Source organism: Brassica rapa, chromosome A06 (assembly GCF_000309985.2).
Source record: "Brassica rapa cultivar Chiifu-401-42 chromosome A06, CAAS_Brap_v3.01, whole genome shotgun sequence".
In the NCBI taxonomy this organism is placed as follows: domain Eukaryota; kingdom Viridiplantae; phylum Streptophyta; class Magnoliopsida; order Brassicales; family Brassicaceae; genus Brassica; species Brassica rapa.
This window is the reverse complement of record NC_024800.2, coordinates 25,673,022-25,692,740: the sequence shown is the minus strand read 5'-3', so window position 1 is coordinate 25,692,740 and position 19,719 is coordinate 25,673,022. Positions and strand designations below refer to the sequence as shown.

Sequence of the window (19,719 nt, the reverse complement as noted above, 5' to 3'; positions counted from 1 at the left end):
TGAACGTATTTATCCACACGCTTAGATATTATATAGCGTCATCTTAAAAACAAAGACCATATAAAGTTTTTCAAAATAACAAACCGACAATCATACAAAGTAAAATCGACATTCAGAAAAAGAAATTCTCAATTTGTTAAATTAAAAGAGAGGGTAGTATTACAAAATATAATATATTGACAATCATACAAATTAATATCTACGTTCAGAAAAATAAATTCTTAATTTGTTAAATTAAAAGAGAGGGTAGGATTACAAAATAGAAAATATCGAGGATGAGTGAAAACAAACAACGAACATGTAGAATTGTACAACACATCACGTGAGTACATTAAGCAAATCAAGTACACAAGCTTCCCACCATGATTCACGCAGGCCCAACCATCCTTAGACCATGTTTATCGGTGGATCCTTAGTGGGGTTTTAAGGAAAATAACCCATTTAATTATATCAAAACAAAATAAAAATGGTCTTACCGATCCTTAACTAAGGTTTTCTGGAACCGGTTTTGAAGTAGTTTTTCCACCACGTGTCAGCAAGAAAGAGCACAAGAATTTCTTTTTCTTTTCGTTCTTTTCTTTTCTCTCTTCTGTTTCCTCATTCTTCTCCGTCGCTCCGGTTAACGGCGTGCAAAAACACGTGAGTGACTCCAGGCTTTCTTCCTGTTCCTAGCCATAACCGCCGCAGAGTAAATCGCCGCCATTCTTCCCGGAGCTTCAGCGAAGTAACCGCTGAAGGAGATCGAGATCTCGTGGATGTTTTGTTGTGGGATTATGGTGGAGGTCACGTAGTGGACGATGGCTTGGAGCTGGATCGGTGTCGCTGAGTAATCAGCCGCTGCGGCCACCGATCGGCTTTTGGCGCTTGCGGTGGAGCAGAGGAAGAACGCGTCGTCGGTAGAGCGCTTCCGATAAGATCAGCGAGTAAAACGAAGGTGATGATCGTATGAAGGATGTGAAGAGTAGAGCGCTCTCGATTCTGTTGAACGTGTAAGCTTATCTACCACTTACTACCATCAATGCTATTGATTGATTGCTTTTTAACTTAACTTTTGTTGCCTATTTATAGAATGTGAGGCAAGCAAGTACTAATTTTATGTGTTTGCACACTTCGTGTCTCAGTGTCTATGTTTTGTTTCATGATCATGATTGTATTTGCCCATTTATAGTTTACGTACCTGAAAGTATTCGTCTTTTGCATTAATTATTCTCCTTGCTTTCTACTTCAATGGTAGAATAGTTGTTTGAGTCAGCTCCAGTGATTGGCAGATCGAAGCAGCGTTTGATGTGTTTTACAGTCAGCCACAGCCTAAAAGCAATGGTGATATGAGGCGCTTGAAAGAGCTCTTCAATAGATATAAAGGCAATATGCTATTTTTGATGTGTTTCATGGTATTGTTTATTCTTAAACCTTTTGCTACAACTTGCTTGTGTCATTGTGTGCATGCGTTAATAAGTACTTTGTGAAAGTGCCTTGAAAGGCTAAGAGTTAAAAAGACAAAGAAATAGATTGAAACTGGGGTTTAAACTCTCAATGGTTTCTCTCACTGGTAGCTCTGGTTGTTCATCTTCTGAACTTATAGTTAAATGTGTACTTACTCTTTAACATTTGTTGATTTGGTTGGACAGGAATTGGGTCTGTACAAGGCTCAGGTGATGCTTCCATTCAACGCATTTGGGACAATGGCAATGGCTAGAAAAGTGAGTTCTTTCTCTTCTTTCCTTTCTTCACAATTGAATATATATATGTCATTGTTTGGTTGTCGACATAGATGATCCTTGTTTGCATTACTTTTTAGTAGTCAACTAGGTAGTTTTGGACTAGCTTTTTGTTTGATTTGTTGGTTCAAGTTTTAGAGATCCTATCTATTGATGACTTTATGTGTTTAGTACTTCTCATTTGGATTGAAGAAAGTTTCATTTTTTTTTAAGAATCTTTAGTTAAGAAACTCCCATTAGACCACTCAAAATGGGAGTTTCTTAACTAAAGTTTTTAGATTATTTTATTAATTAAAAAGTCATTAAGAAACCCATTAAGGATCATGGGATAATCATGCTCTTAATTATCATCATCACTCCGCGTCTAATCGATTTGTTTATTATTAGCAACAAACAAATTGTTTTTGAAAAATAAACTCGATGAGAAAGAAATATTATTAATCTAATTAAGTTTACTTTTAAGTGGGATGAACTTTATATCTACTTATTTAATTTTGTTTCGATTATTTTTCTGCGCCGGATCAAATAGCAATTCCCACGAAAATTATTTAATGCATTTCAGAGTCCACAAAGGCCGTGTCAGAAGAAGCACAACCCCAGCTTCGTGACGTGTCTGCCTCTAATATTTAAATCAGAACAACCCAGTTTCTCAAAAAGTTCTAAAGCTACATATATATATTTTTTCCAAATTGAAATTCATTAATAAATAAAATACAAACATTTTACATAAGTTCGCGATAAAACAAAATAGCCCCAAAACCAAGAATTCAAAAAAGGCGATCACTAAAACCCACATCAAAACAAGTTACTGAAACAGAACCGAAAGCCCATAAGAGACGGTCACAAAAACCTACACCAAAACGACTTACTAAAACAACGCTTAAAAATAAACTGAAACCGATATAATCTACTACATATGAACTCTAAACAACCACAACTCAGCAGACTTTCGAACTATGTAAAACTAATAATCGGAGAAATATTGTTGCTGCCCATAACTCGCCACACGATAACCTTCATTTCTTACAGCTACATCACGATTTATCATTGCTGCCTCCTTTCGTCAATCGATAACATCCAAAAGACCAAAAACCTGAAACTTCATAACCCGAGAGGGACCATCACTCGGTCCACTACCTTCGGATACAGATGCAACACACTCATAACGTCCACTTACCATCGATAGAAGCTCTACCCAAATACCATGAGAATAAAGTCTTGCCAATCAACCTTTCCAAACGCATTCTAGAAAAAGGAAACCCGTAACAAGCGAGCACTGAACCCAACACTCTAGAAAAAAGTCTGCTAAATTAAGTGTAAAACTCCAAATAAAGAGACACGAACACAACAAAAGACCAACACAACAGCACCCTAGACCAAATTGTAAACTTACAAACTAAAACCTGAGAGAAAACAACATCACCAATAGACATAAATGCTTCACCGGTGATAGACTCAACCCACTCGCCCTAAGCCACCTATTCCCTACCGGATCCATATGAATCTCCGACCCGGGTCACGCCAACAAGGATCTGAAGCATAAGCCCAGCAGACACCTCCGCACAAACCACCCACATGGACTTTTTCCATGCGCTCCACTGCTGAGTCTCGACGAGACTTCGCATAGATGAAAGCTTTTCGTGCTGTCACCAAACGCGGATCCAGATTCACACCCAAAGACAACACCTAACTAGCATATCTATAAAGGGTAGAGAAGACGAAGCTAACTAGTACCACCGCCAGTCATCGGAAAATACAGAGCCTGAGGCTGAGGGGATCTGAGGGAAACGAGAGAGAAGATAAAGTTTTTTTAATTCCTCTCATACATACATATATATATATAAATATATATATCTATATGAAAAAAATTTATGATTGTATTTTTTATTTTATTTTCACAAAAAAATAGCCATCAAATAGAAAAATGATTAAAACTGTTATTAAATAATGATATATATCTATATTTTAGGGTAAACTAATCTAGATTTGAGATTTAGAATTCATGGGTGACGTTTTGAAGATGAGATTTTAAATTTCAAAAAATAAATATTAAAAATTTTAAAATAAAAAAAAGTTGTTTTGGTCTTTTCTTTTTTTCTCAGAACTATTTTGGTGACAATTTTTTTTAAAAAAAACTATTTGAAAGAATTTATATATATACAATAGCATTTAATTATGAGTATCTAAAAAATATAATCGAAAGCATTATCTTCTTAAAAAAAATTGAGACATTTCTATTGGAGTTGCTCTCAGCATATAGTAGATAACACAAAAATTATAGTATTATATTTTATTTAAAACAACATATATTATAACGTAATTAGCTTACATAGCCATTTTTAAGTTTTGTCACTAAAATAGCCCTAAAAAAAAGAAAATGATCAAAATAACCTCTTTTTATTTTGAAAATTTTAGTTTTAAATTTTTTTGAAATTTGAAACCACACTTTCAAAACTTTACCCATTAACTTTATACATTAAGTCAAGATTAGCTAACTATAAAATATAAATATATATTTACCATTTAATAATACTTCTTCTTTTGGTCATTTTATTTCTTAAGGATTATTTTGTGAAAATAAATCAGAAGAGGATACCTAAGAAATTTCTCTATATTATTCAACAATCAATATACTAACAGTTTAAACCAACATATAACGTGCAGTGTGGTTCAACTTTAAAAACGTTGCATTCACGATCAATAAGAAATGGAAATATTTTTCCCGTTTCTTGACTGAACCACAAACCAAATGTGAAAACATCAATCAGTTGATCAAATACGTATTGTTTAATCTACTATATTACAAAATAAATGTAGCCACGGTTTTAATCAAACCCAATCAGTTAAATATCTCTTTATGAACTTGAAAATTGGCTATAACATCAAATGAAAATGCATTTTTTTTCAAAAATTTATTAACTATATCAAAATATGTAGCAACCAGTATAACCACTCATTGATTTATAAACTAATTTACTTATGAACATATTTAAAATTACAAACAAAACTTAACAGCTATATCGTAAAATTTTAGAGCTTCCACCGTTCCGTAAGCTATTGTTTCAACGAGATTAACAGCACCTTTTGTTGTTAGTTATGTTTTCATCTCCGATTCTACTCACTTCAACCACACCCGCTGACTCCATCAGCCGGTATTACCTTTTTTGTCGCGGCACTCCTAAATTGATGTTTTAACAGATCAAATCAAAATTGGTGGTACATACTACTCTTCTCTAAAGCACAAATAAGAAAATGACATATTGAGAAGAATAGGATTCGAACCCATGATACAATTTTCTTGTATATCAGTTTAGCAAAGCAACCTATCGGCTGGTCGGCTTGTTGCAACCTTCTCAGGAATGCCTGCTGAGATCCCAAGTCTTCAAGTAGACCCTCTTGGCCACCCTTTCCTCGAAGAGATAAAAGGGTCCTATAGAGAATGTGGTCAGAAATCAATTGAGATCGTTAATGGTCTTGCTCTCTTTACATATAGTTACTGTCGATGTCATCTACGCAGATCTGAGCTTCCATGACTTGGTGACCTCGGAAGCATAACTCCCCCCCCCCTTTGCTTGTTGTCTCCCAATGTGTCTCGACAACAACTTCAAAGCTTGTAGAGCCTTTTTGGGGATTCATTTCATCTGAGAATGGCAGAGTCTCCGTTGAGAGCCTCTTCCCTTAACTTCACACATTTGCAAACAGTGGTAATCCTTTGTTGTGGCTTATTTCTCTAATTTGTGCTTTTAGAGGTTGGATATTAGGATTCTTTGAGGACAGAGCCGTGGTGTTCCCATGAAGTCATGATGCTCGAGCTGAATCCTTCTATTGAATTCACCTATTTATGAGGAGTCGTTTGGCTTCTCAGTTTGTCACCTTCCTTTTCATGGTACATGTCTATTATATCTAGAAGGTTTGGATGCCTATCATGCCCTTTGAATATCTCTTTTGTCATCGGAAAAGGGAACTAAACTACCGATTACACTTGACCAAAATGGCCTTTCGTGTTTTCAATGTAAGTATCGACATCTATGCTTGTCCAGAAGAGATATATTTGTGTGGCTGTTGGTTTTGATTTCAACAAATCCCACCTCAGCTAGCATTGGAGTGATAGGTGAGACCCTCCATCATCGCAGATTGAGAGAACCTCTAGGTTTGGCATAAGCAAATTATTTTTGCTCAGTGTTCTCTTCGATCCGTTGGTCTTTAAGAGATTAGGAAGACATATCTGGGAATAAATACAATTGGTTGTTAGTTTCTTGTAGTTTTAAGGTTTGTATGCTCAGATTAACCTTAGCTGCTTTATAGTCAATTAGTTTTCTTAAATCTTTAATGTGGTCCTTTGAATCGGAATTGCTTTCGAGCGAATCAAATTACAAACTTTGATTTGGCACAAAAACAATCTTCATTTTTCGACATCTGTAATGAAGCGTTCTAACAGCAATTTGATTATTCTTATAATGATATTTACATCTTTAGCAAAAAAAAATTATAAATATCAAATGGTTAGTAGAAGTATGTTTGATTGGAATTACTAGTTGGGCGTGCGTGAAATCTCTTCTTAGTTATAAATCATATGGAAGAATGAATGGACAACTAAAACTATAAAACTAATAATTTAAAAAAAATGATTGAAATATTGTAAGTTAGATAGATATGTAAAAGGGCGATTGATTTAGTGTTTAATAATTATTGTTCATGGTTTAGTATCTACAAGGCGGGATTGATTTTTCAAACTTTTACTAAAAAATGTAAAGATTTATAAATGATTTACGAAGATTAGTTCAGTTTCATAAATTTAAAATATTTATAAAAATAGTTATCATTTAGAAATAAATTTAAAAAATAATATCATATTTATGGTAAAATAAGATTTTCCATAATTCAAATACAGTATGTGGAACTATCTACTGGCAGCTTGTAAAATAATCTAACGAGTGACTTACAAGATTGCCTCCTTACAAAAGAAAGACATGACTTTTCTCGGTAGCATACGGTAAATGGGTTCGTCGTAACTGAGTTTCCTACTCCTGCCTACAGTTTACATCCCACAACACGTATTAGTTTTTTTTTCTTTTTTGAAAAAAGGGCAACATGTATTAGCTTTTAACAATGACTTACGTTAAAGACCCTCCAAACTTCTTTAAATTTCAACGTACGCAATATTTTGTCCAATTTATAAGTGCGAATAAAGGCTTCTCTAATCTTATAACCATCAGTGAAAAAAGACTACACAAAGAAATAATGTTCTTTATTTTTGTCTAAAAACATGATCTCATATTTGGCAAGACGTTTTTAAAAATGAATAAGTATGTAGAAACTTTCACATCATATGATTTATAGTGCAATTGGAATACACTTAAAATTTTTATTAATTCTTAACTTTTTTACATTCTTTAAAATTTTCATTAGTTAGAATGAAAAAATAGAAACAACATTCATTTTAAAAATAAAATAAAATATAATATATTAATTCATCTCTAAATTAATGTTTCAGAACAATATCTCCACCATCACACCAAAAAATAAAGGGAATTAAATTACAGATTTAACAGAAACAGAGAATAACAACAAACTAATCTGAACAAACAAATGAAAGAAATTTGAAGGTAAAATGATTAGGGAAACGAAGCACTTCCTCAGGTAGACATCATCAACGAGTAAACCGGACTCTGAGACTTCATAAGAGAGGGTGTCTACGCCCATCACAGATCCGCCACCGTTGTCCACAATCCGTTATTCGCGGAAGTGTCCCCCGGCACCAAAACGTCAGACGCGTCGAAGAGGTTGTGTCTCATATTGTTCACAGATCCGAACTACAACGAATCTATATCAATCTATATTACATTTCATTCTATATCAATCTATATTAATCCGAAAAGAAAACAGTTCTTTGAAAAATCATTCCACATCAAAAAATTTTGGGATAAATGAAATGCTAATTCTATTTAATAAGTTCTAGAAATAATTATTCTTATTGTTCCATAATTATTTTTCCAGCCATAATGATATGAGCAGGTTTTAGTTGTGTCCTAACGTCTTTTGTGAGTTTGTGGTCCTTGGACAAATAATTGTTCGGATGAGAGAACAACAAGGAATTAGGCCCATCGATTATTGTATAGTTTACCAAATATTTTAAAAATATCATTACACTCGAGAATAACTATAGCTGATTATATATATACATATATATTTTTTTATATCAAAGCTGATTATGAAAGAAACAAAGCAAAAACTTGATTTTTTTCTTTAATTTCAAGAGGAATTGGGTCTTACGATCTTAATTTTTCCTTCATTCCCGAACCAGCTTTTGACATTAAACCGATATGTTAATCTACCCTTCCCACCTATTGTGAACTAGGAGCACAATACATCAATATCTGCATTTAAGCCAACCGATCTACCATATTTGGTGGTAAACGAATAATATATTCTTTATTATTATAAAAAAAAATTTAATTTTCAGGAAAACTACAAAACGAATAATATAATCTCTGTTATCTATTTTTCTCGCATTTTAAAATTTATTTCAGGTCGAAGTTGAAAATATATTTTAGTAGTGGAGAAGAAAATAATGAATGTCCGAAAATGAAATCCAGCCGACAGCATGAGGCTTTGCTGTTGCCGTAATAAGAGGACATGTGTACAATACCTACCACGTGTTCGTATCGAATCCATTTTCTCCATCTCATCTCAGCCATCCAGTCTAGATCAAACACCCGCAAATTAAATCATATGTCTCACATTGGTTGCATTCATCTTTTTGTAAATAATCAAAGTTAAAGGAAATCTTTTACGTTTATATCATTATTTATGTTTATCACTACTAAAATAATATTTTAAAACAAAATTTTTTTTCATATTTACCATCACTAAAAAAATATTTTCAAAAATATCTTCTCACTAAATATTAAAAGACTCTTATATCTTTGTTTCTTTATATAAAAAATAAAAAAATATTTTTTTTATTTTCGAATTATATTTTTTTCAAATTCGAACTTTTCTATAATTTTTTTTTTGAATTATTTTTTCAATTTTTTTTCAAAAATCAAAAATTATTTTTGAAACTATTTTTTATATTTTTAAGAATTTATTTATATGTTTATTAGAATCTTAAATTTCATATTTCAAAATACTTATGCCACCCTCTCAACTTTACATCTTAAATCTAGATTAACTAATTTTAAGATTATAAATGTTTTTTATCCTCCAACTAAAATAAAGATAAAACTAGCTAATATAAACATAAAAAGTGATACTATGACTGTGATATATATATATAAAATAAATATTTCTTTAAATAAATAAAAAATGTTTTTAAATATCTATTTGAACGAGAAAACTTACAACCTTCTTTATAAGTCTTTCACACGGAAGGTTATAATAGTAAAACTAAATACAAGTTTTTTGTTTGGTCATAAGAAGGTTGTTGTAATTTCACTAGCTTTTAGATTATTTTGGCATTTGATTGAATTTAGGATACATTTTTATATTCAAAATCAAATTTTAAGTCACTTTTAGCAATTTTCCTTGATTAAAGACTATTTGAATACCCTGATTAATAAAAAATCCCAAATTAATAAAAAGATTCCAATGCAAGATTAGTATGATAAAATAATTTATTTTTATAAAAAAAAAGTTATAGAGAAAATTTCATATAATAGTCATTTTTACTTTATTTCACAAAAATAGCCATAAAAAAAATGACATAAAGAATTTTTATTAAAAAGTAAATATAAATTTATACATAGGGTTAACTAATATAGATTTATGGTTTATAATTAAGGAGTGGGTTTTTGAGGATGGAGTTTTAAATCTAAAAAGGTTAAAAAATAAAAATTTCAAAATTCAAAAAAAATTATGTTAGTCTTTTTTTTAAAAGCTATTTTGGCGACAAAAATGGTTATTTGAGAGAATTGCCTAAAATTAAAAGCAATGTTAAAAATATAATTTGTCATTGGTTCTTTTTTCCTTTTAATTAAATGCTAAAACTATAAATATATCTTCTTAAATACTTGTGTTCTTATCAAACTAGTTATAAATTGAAATAGAAGGAGTACCAATTAAAAATTAATGAGTTACTTCATTTTTTAATTGAAATTTATTTTTTTTGAAAATACTTATAAATATCACTAAATGATGTTTTATGACAGTATTAGCAAACACAAAATTGCAAAACAACATTAGTTTAAAACTAAAAATATTTTATATTTTATATTTGAATTTAGTTTTAAGAACTATTTTAGAGTTTAATATTATGGGAGTAAAAGTAAGAATAAAGTTTAGAAGTTAGAGTAACCAGTGTTTTTTCGTCAAAGGAATGCTATTTTGAAATTTTATGATTAAATTTTTGGATACTTTTCTTAGAATGTTTTTCTTTAGAGATTTGTCGTTTTTCAACAATTTTAAAAATCTGTCTTTCATTAGTAGGAGCACTTCAAAAAAACTAAAACTACATTACAAGTTTTCATATTTATTACAGCTATTCATTCCTTCAGCTAATTTAAGCTCCTTTGTAAGAAATTTTAAAAACATTCTTAAAACATTTGTACTATTTTCGAATTTTTGGTAACGATATATTAACAAAGAAAACAAAACTTAAAAACGACAGCTTCAGGAATATCGGTTAATATACCATTTAAATGGACAGGATACTCGATATCCTAATCTTAAATCAGATGGCTAAGGAAATTACTCATGTAGTTTCCTAATTGTTTATTAGTTTTCGAAGGTGTCAATTGTAGATGATTGATTGGCAAGTTTTATTGACACCAAGAAGTGAAGATGTATCATTCATTACAATTCTCTCCGACTTGCATGATCGCGTAAAACACGTCATTTAGGTGGCCAAGATGGAGGCGGTCTACGTCAATCCAAACAAGTTTGTTCAAGTTCTAAGGGCATCTCCATCCAGAGTTCAATGGGGGAGTTCACACGGTTTTCGAAAAAAAAAAATTATTAAAATAAGTAAAAGTGGTGAACCTGTCTCTTGCAAGTTCAGTGAACCCGGATCAACACTGTAGCGCGGGTCCCACGGCACGTGGCGGCCCGCGATTGATCCGATTAATTTTTTTTTTTTTTTTTTTTTTTTTTTAAAACAAAATTCAAACAGAAAAAAATAATAATAAAAAAATGCTTTGTGAACCCCTCTCATGAGGTTCACTGATGTACATGGCCTAACTCCTTGTTTGTTAATAAAAAATGTTTTAAAATATATAAATAAAAGTTTGTTCAAGTTGCAACTCTTTGTTTGTTTGGTATAGCGTTTTGTTAGAAGGCAACCAAAACATTTGTTTTCAACGCAAGAACAATTTGCAATTTAATGAATGACTTTCAAAAACGGAGAAGATTAGATAAAGATAAAATATTTCAGGGATTACTTCTGTTGTTTGTAAAAATTAACTGGAGGTTATACTTTATATACTGAATATGTCTTTACATTAAAATATGTCCAGATAAATAATTTACGTCTTGTAGTAAGCTATTGTTAGATATTATTTTTTTTTTTTTTTTTTTTTTTTTTTTTTTTTTTAACAGGAGGTTCAAAGGTGACCCGTAATCCGCACGTGGTTTCCGTTTGCCCAAAGGCCCGTAATCCGCACATGGTTTCCGATTGCCAACCATCTAATCCCCCTGGCCCGGAACCAGCCGGCACTAATACCCATTACCCAAGGACCCGGCACCAACGCCGCGATAACTTTAAACTTGGGGAGGGCGTAAAGCATTCCGTGGCCACAGGGGGTATTCGAACCCGGGTCCGTATTGGTGTGTTAACTACCTCAAGACCACTAGCCCACCACCCTGTGGTTGTTGTTAGATATTATTTGTATGTGTATGTATGAGTTTATTGGAATGTAAAATTCGTTCTTCGATTTACACTGAAAAGGTTAATTCAAAACCTAAATAAACAAACGTTAAGTAATAAGGAAAATAAACTATCTTGCGTGACGATTTCATGTGAGATAATTAAGTATTTTTCAGGGGATGCTTTTCTTTGAAAAAAGAAGTGTCAAATATGGAAAAGTGAAGAACAAATGTGTAGAAATGGTGGCCCATTTCTATCTTTCTCCATCAGAAATTCCAAAAGATAACATATTTATTCATCTGTTTCTCTCTTTTTCAGCATATCTCTCGATTAAAATTTAGATTAGGTTTCCATTACATATCATATCATGTTTGTTGCATTCCAAACGCTTTTTATATTACACGCGTTGGGGTGATTAGTGTAATACTGTAATGCTTTGGCCTTTGTGCGACTGTGTGAAAAATGCATTTCCTAACTTTTTTTTTGTTTATTCATCATATGCCACGACAAAATGCGCTCAACTGCATCTAATTCCGGTTGACGAGCATATACTCATTTGATTTTTGTGTCCATATATTTCTTTATGTCGTATTTTCTGATGTAGTATAATTTTAAGATATTCTCTTGAAATGAACTTTTTCAATTAATTTCGAATCAAATTGAACACTTTGACCACTTACACCATTTTATCTAATATATTTTTTGGTAAACGACTTTATCTAATGTTTTAGGTAATTTTTATTCAATGTTTTTTTGCTAAGATTAAATAAAATTAATGAATATCAGTGAAAATAAATAAAAATAATTATACGAGGATCGGTTTTGTTAAAAACAAAAAGTAATTGCTAGTTCACTCAAAGGAAAATTCCCTAGTCCGACCAAGGCCACGAACATTTCTAATATATTTTGCTTTTTTTTTTCAAAATAGAATAATTCTATGATATGTGTAAATTTTAATTCAATGTATTTTTATGAAATATTAATCTCTAAATATATAATAAATAGACGTTGTTTAGATGGATTGGAATGGTTTTACTTCTAAATGATAGTTTCTCTATTTCATATTACGTGAGGTTTCAACTCAATATGCAAATATTAAAAATACTGCTTTTTATCAAAACTATCAATAAAATATAATTTAAAATTAATTAATTTAACTATAAATAGAAATAATAAAGATACAATTGGTTACATAATTTTTGATAAAATTAAAATTATCTAGATTTGTACAAATAACATATATTGTGAAATAAAAAATTATCTAAAATATGATTTATAGTAAAACGAAAAAGAGTATTATAAAGGTAAATATACAAGTGAGTTGAAAATACTCTTACATACGGCTATTACATTTAAAAATATTAATTTAAAGGTATCACGGACTTATAGAAATGTACATACTAATTTTTAACGGAAATATAGTCTACAAACAAACTTTCGTTTTGAGTTTGAGTTGTTTAGTTTTCCGATCTGCTTACCACTACAATCCAGACTCTATCACGTTTATAGCACATCATTAAATTGTTTCACATTTATTTACAAATATTTTACAATGTAATTTTTTTTTAATTTTCGCTCGCTGGAATACAATTTTCGTTTGATCTTACTGGCATGTTTGTAGTTGTTTTTCATTGTCGGGTAATTTTTGGACTGAAATGCTGTTTAATATTATAGTTTATATACAGATAAAGTATTTGCAAAGATAAGATATGATTATTAGTATCGATCTTCGACTCCAAACTATTACAAATGATTAGCCTTCCAACTATTTTTATTGTTTGTGTTACAAAAATATAGAAAATTTGAGAATATGTGTATAAAAAAATGGAAAACATGTTAAAATTGAAAGTAATATTTTAATCGAACAGTGGTAGTTTAGCGATTATTTTTTGGAGTTCCGTGTGTATTTAGTTAGTTTTGAGTTTGATTTTAGCAGTGAGCTAAGTTATTGATACTTAGTTACTGCACTTGAACTTCGGTCGAAGAGGTTTATATATTGAATCGTAATAGACAATTAGTTTATTTTTGACAGTAGTCGAAAGACATTCTAAACTTGGCTACACAGAGTGAAAACATATTCGGACTAACTTCCTTTTGTAATATTAAATGTCTCCTAATTAAGATTGACCGGATCAACCAACCGAACATATAAAATCAATGTATTCATTAATTTGATTTTATCATATAATAAATCTATATCAACTTTTGACTTTTCAATTAACTTTAATGTCATTACAGGAGATGGGAAGGAAAAACGAAATAGCACGTCAAATGGATGATTGTGATTACATCTTGCATCAAGAGCTCATTTTCCTCTTCTGCCAAACTCCAGTCCAATTTCATCCGTTTGCTTACAACTAACTACAAGATCCCATACAATTATGCATAAGAATTATCCTTTATTAATATATATATCAAGCTATCAAAACGTTATTAGAAAATATATTACAATAAAATTAAACTTGAATAACATCAGCAAATATTGATTGTGTATGTGAGGTTTCTTATAAACTGATTGAGTGTTGTTTGGGATAAATTTCACATTTCTTATCTGTATAGTTTATGCGTTAATACTTCTTGCTTATATATTCTTCTTTTAAAATCTTAATGGCTTGAGGCCAAGAATATCAGTAAACATTAGGCTTTTGTCCCCAAAATATGTTATATAGCTTTAGACTCTTGATATGTAGAAGTGTGACCATACTATGAGATATATGAATGATTAGAAGCATAGCAGCTGATAGCCAGACAGTCCCGATAGCCCAATCCCTGGCATCAAAGGATTCATGACATATATGTATTCGGGATAAAACTTTTTAATGCATAATTTTTTTAATTCGACAATAGAAATATATTTAAACTTATGATTCTATTTCAAAATGTAAACCATTCAATAAATATGTTTTGGTCGAGTGTCAGTGAAAGTAATAACTCGTGAGTGCATGTTCCCATAGAGTTTACTCATGGATCTTTACTGAAAATGATGAGGTACATTATCTGAATCAAGTGTTTGACTCGCTTAGGCCACCCGACCATCCATCGGTCATGCTATCCAACGTTCTGTCTTTTCTGCATGACTTCAGTCTTCACCCACCAAACTGGTTGGATTTTGTATGATCGATTTCAACACTTAAAACTACCAACATACAAGTTAAGAAAACAACCATTTAACGTTACGTGGTTTGTCTTTTTTTTTTTAACTCGCCTGTAGTAACACGTTAGCTAATGTATTCATGTCAATTATCCCTGACATTAAACCGATAAAATCATTTTACGAGCTGAGTTTTCCCCTTTTTAGTTATTTTGTTTTTGGATCTGATAGTGGACTTTAGAGCATATCAACTAGGCCGATTATCTCATTAGGCTATTTTTTCATAAGGCCCAGTATCTGCGAGAGAGCAGAACATTTATATATGATGAAGAACAAACACTAAATCAAATGCCATTTTGCATAAGAAAAAAAGAGGAAATCAAATGCCTTGTAAAAATATCAATCACTAATCCATATCCTAAATAATATAATCGGTGTTTAATAGACTACTCAATAGTCAATACTCATAATTAATTAATAGCGCATAAATGGGCCACAATGTCGCAATTTTATTACAAACAAAGACTTCTTGGTTGGCAGCACTTTATGATTTATGCTCATTACCAAAAGCCAATCCCAAAGTTCTTAAAGATATTATTAATTAGTATTGTTATATTGATTTGATTAAGGAAGGAAGCATTATTATACCATCATTGTATACTATCTGTGTGTTCACTGTTCATATAATTGAGTCTATGATTCATCATTATATGAGCTACATAACTCATTGTAGAACTTTTATGAACGTTCAAACTGCAGAATTTCAATTTGGATAGCATTTTAACTCAGTGTAGAACTTTTATGAACGTTCAAACTACCTTATAAAACCATTTCAAAAAAAATTTATTTAGGTATATTAAAATTTGATAATTGAAAGAAGTAGGAAAAAATATGAAGAAAGATTACAAGCTAACTGCGTCAGGTTCCGGTTTACAGTTAAGATCCAAACCCGAGTTCCGTAACCCGACCCGATCTATTCCATCTAATTCTCCGTCTCGAACGCCGTTACTATCCAATGAGCTCCTCAATCCAAGCCTCTGACTCCGTTTCCTCTTCTTAGACGTTAACTCTCTTTCAACAATACCGCCGTTAGCTCTCGTAACCGTCCTGATCGCCACGTGTACTCTCCGTAATATTTTGAAAAACTCATCCACCTCTTCTTCCGTCACCGTACGTACAACTTCCATTGACGACTTCCCTATGTGACCGTCACCGTTATCTTCTTCACGGCGTTCCACTTTCTTTTCCGAGCTCATGTTAGCTACAAGAAACTAGTTGATCAAAAAAAAAAAAGCTACAAGAAACTAAAATAAAACTGTTGCTGATATTTATTTTGGTTTATTATGAGGATACCCTTCTTATAGGACGTCGGTGTGGACTTTGAGCGGTCGATATCGTCAACCGCCAAATTAAATGGATGGTGGAGATTGATGATGACATCATCATTGAGACGTTGAAGCATAAGCTCCATGACGTGGGCCTTCAAATGGACTTTCGAATAAAGGCATGTCATGTGGAAAATTTGGTATGTGCTTTACTTTAATTATAGAAGATCTATAATTTTATTATATAAGTAAGACCAAGAGTTGCTGACCAGAAAAAAATTTAAGTAAGACCAAGAGCTTTGAGACAACATTATGAAAGAAAAAGACCAAAAGACATTGTGAATTGTGATCATAGTTAACGTGAAAAGGTACTCCTGCGATTATTTATTTCTAATTTCTAAAATCTATCTACTACTCCTATTATATTAACAACCACGTTAATTGCAATGGTTCTCCGAATAATATAAGCACTAGTCGATATTGGTGTGTTCTCATTCTTGAAATCAGGTTACTGGTTTACTTCCGTGACAAAAAAAAAAAAAAAGGTTACTGGTTTACTTGTCAGAAAAAGGAAAAGAAAACTGCGGAAGTTTGGTAATCATGACCTTAATGTATTATTAGTCCGTGATTCTAGCAAAAACAAAAAACTGAACGTTGGAAACTTTTTCAGGTCTTATCAGTCCATGATGGCAAATACACGAAGACGTAAGAGTAAATTAGTTAAACAAGAGAAGAGGCCTGGTTTAAGTGAAGTCGTGATGGTATAGAATGTTCTTAAGTCACAATGCAAGGTAACTAGATTGTCTAACAGTTTTATCTCGAATGTTATTCCGATGCATCCGAGTATCTATGACGCTATCTTTGATTCAAACTTTGTTATTAATCTCTAGCATAGTGCTTTCAAATCTTGCTGTTTGAACCAATGTAACCCCCTAAGCAGTACATTCCTCGCATCCTTCGAATTTTGTGGACATATGTAACAATGGGCCTAATTTCGGGGTCTTTGGTGGGCCGACTAAACACGAATCGTGTGTAAATAAAAGTCGATTGTAGCGAACTCTCGATAATGAAAAGCAAAAATAAAATAAAGACAAGAATATGGGGTCCACGTAGGCGGCTAAGCTGTTTCCCATATTCCAAGTTTCCGTCCACTACTTGACTTCCTCTCCCTCGACACTCTCTGTTTTTCAACTCTCCACTTTCTCTGACGTGTCCACTTATTACATAATTAGTTCTGTATTTTCCACATTTTAGTGATATTAATAGCTTTATGCTATATTGCTATGAGTCGTCCATGGAACAATTTATGGTCGTCGATAGCTACATATTTATTACTAATAATCCACGTGCTCGAATGACTACATTCAGACACCACGTGACAATGATAATCCGACACCTGTATTAGTGAATGTTTTATCTTCTTATTTTCTACTAGAAAGTTTTTGACCGAATGTTCTTTGGAATGCATAGAATGAAATGCATATTGTTCACGGTACTAATTATTGACAATCTCGGTTTTTTTTTAACTTAATTTTTTAGAGAAATTGGGACACGTATACATAGGAAAAAGAAATTTAAATCTATACACATAACAAAAGGCATGCTACAATATTCTGTATATTTTATATAATATTACATTGTTGATCCTTGATCACTCTCAGCCATTAGATCATCAATCCATCTTTCATCTTTTTATTTTCTTTTATTTTTTTCTTTTACCCCCTGTCAATTTTATTTGATATATACATTTTAAATCACATATAATTTAACCAAATAATTATGTTGGTTAAAACTTAAAACATACATATTTTTTTTACATATGTCATAATTTTAAATTAAACGGATTTTTAACACTATCAAACAAAACTTTTAGTATACCATATCCGAATCATATTAAAATAATACTCCCTCCGTATTCTTTTACATGACGTTTTAGACTCTTTTTTTTATCTCATTATATTTGACGTTTTCAAAAAACTATGCATAATATGATAAGATATAGCGTTATTTACCCTCATGTTATTATTTCTAGTCAACAAACTCGAGTTTCAATATGGAATAATGTGTTACGTTAGATGATGGTCAATTACTGAAAAGGATAGAAATGACTTTGTAGCAATTTGCCTTAATTTGTGTGAAAACGTCATGTAAAAGAATACAGAGGGAGTAGTACACTTCATTTACCGTAGGGACAATAAAGTCAAAGTTGTGTGCAAATTGTCATCCTATAGTAATTACTGTTCTATAGCTATATTTTTCATTTTTAGTTTTTTTTATGATTATACAGTAAATTAATCCAATTTTTTTTATTATTTTCCAATAAGGCATAACCAATGGATACATGGATGAATCCGATAAAATTCATAAGCTCTAAGAAGTATATACAATTGGGTTATTTCGCAATTTCGGATCTTGAAGGACACACATCTAAGTCGATTGATGAAATACACTTATGGAATATAATGCTGTTTTCTGATGGAATATTTATCTAAGATAATTAAAACCTTTAACATTTCGTTGATGAAGAAATATCACGAAATTGTATATATGAACAAAACACAGTAGAAAATACAATTGAAATTGAAAATAATTATAAATCTTTGGATTTCTTATGTTCCTATTATTTTTAAAGTGTGTAGACTATATACTACGTACTACCTCTGTTCATGAAAATTTGATTTTCTAAAGTATTCACGTTTATTAAAAATTTAATAAATATATAATTTAATTTATTTTTTATTTTATTATACATTTTCCATTAAATTTCCACCAATGATATTTAATCAATTCAAATATTCTCAATTAATGTTCTTCAAAAGTATAAAAAATGCCTTAACAATATAAAAAATATATCTTTGTGAAACAAAAAAAAAATCTAAAAAATCTTACTTTTGAGAACAGATGGAATAAATGTTTTCTTATGTTTTTATATCAACCAACAATCGTTGGAAAGTTTGGTCAAATTAATTTACTGCTTTTACAAAAAATACGTTGGGGATAAGGAGTAATTAGTATGGGCCATTGTATATTAGATTTGGCGGAGAAAAATGCTTTTCTTTCTCTCTTTTATATTGTCTTGTCTTCACTCTTCACGTAGGGTAGGCAAGTCGCATGCATTCAGGCGTGCGTTCACTGTTTGCTTTTTCTGTTTTACTTCTCACATTTCTTGCTTAAATTTGGTTTTAGTTATTGCAAAAACTTTGGTGATACTGCAAAAAAAAAGTCATTGCAGACCAAAACTTTGGTTTATATTAAACCTATTCTCCAAACGCTCTGACATTGGTAGTTTTGTAAATAAGAAGGGTGTAAGTAAGTCTGGACGAATGTGGCAGTTGCCAGCGATAATAAAAAAGCTGTGAACACGTAAACAAACAAATCTGGAATCACGAGTGCTTAGCCTTTTCTTGATGAAAACGAAAGAATGCGACATTTCTTTCATTTTTCTTTGATTTAATTTAAATAATCAGAAAATCTGAAGTTGGTATATATTTTAGGTTAATCCGAGTATGGCTGCAATCTAAAATAGATGACATGCTCAAGCTTTAAAATGAAAGCTTAAATGGACCAGACTCGAGACCATCTTGACCAAACCGGTCCTTACGCAACAGCAGATCTATCTCAATTTTTACTCTCGAACGTCCCGAAAAGATTTAACGGACGTGTATCTCAATAGTCAATAGACAATTTGTATATTCTACATACAATTATTTTTTGACTAAAATGTCTTACGTACAAATTGCTCAGCTCATATATGGAATTTATATACCGCACAGATATTATCAA

At 31.4% G+C, this 19,719-nt stretch overlaps 1 protein-coding gene and 1 long non-coding RNA gene across 2 annotated transcripts; one reads left to right on the top strand and one right to left on the bottom strand.

Moving 5' to 3' along the window:
• Positions 1 to 3,273: 3,273 nt before the first annotated feature.
• On the top strand, positions 3,274 to 9,353 carry LOC103875339. Its single transcript, XR_634362.3, has 2 exons — positions 3,274 to 5,730; positions 5,812 to 9,353. It is a non-coding gene; the product is annotated as an uncharacterized LOC103875339 (long non-coding RNA).
• A 1,859-nt stretch (positions 9,354 to 11,212) lies between these two features.
• LOC103875337 (protein NIM1-INTERACTING 2) lies at positions 11,213 to 18,085 on the bottom strand. Its single transcript, XM_033273029.1, has one exon. The coding sequence runs from the start codon at positions 15,865 to 15,867 to the stop codon at positions 15,514 to 15,516; it is 354 nt and encodes a 117-aa protein (XP_033128920.1). The 5' UTR covers positions 15,868 to 18,085; the 3' UTR covers positions 11,213 to 15,513.
• Between the last annotated feature and the right edge of the window lie 1,634 nt (positions 18,086 to 19,719).

Coding starts and splice junctions, on each gene's coding strand:
- LOC103875337 (XM_033273029.1), bottom strand. CDS start 15,867: ATGAGCTCGGAAAAGAAAGTGGAACGCCGTGAAGAAGATAACGGTGAC.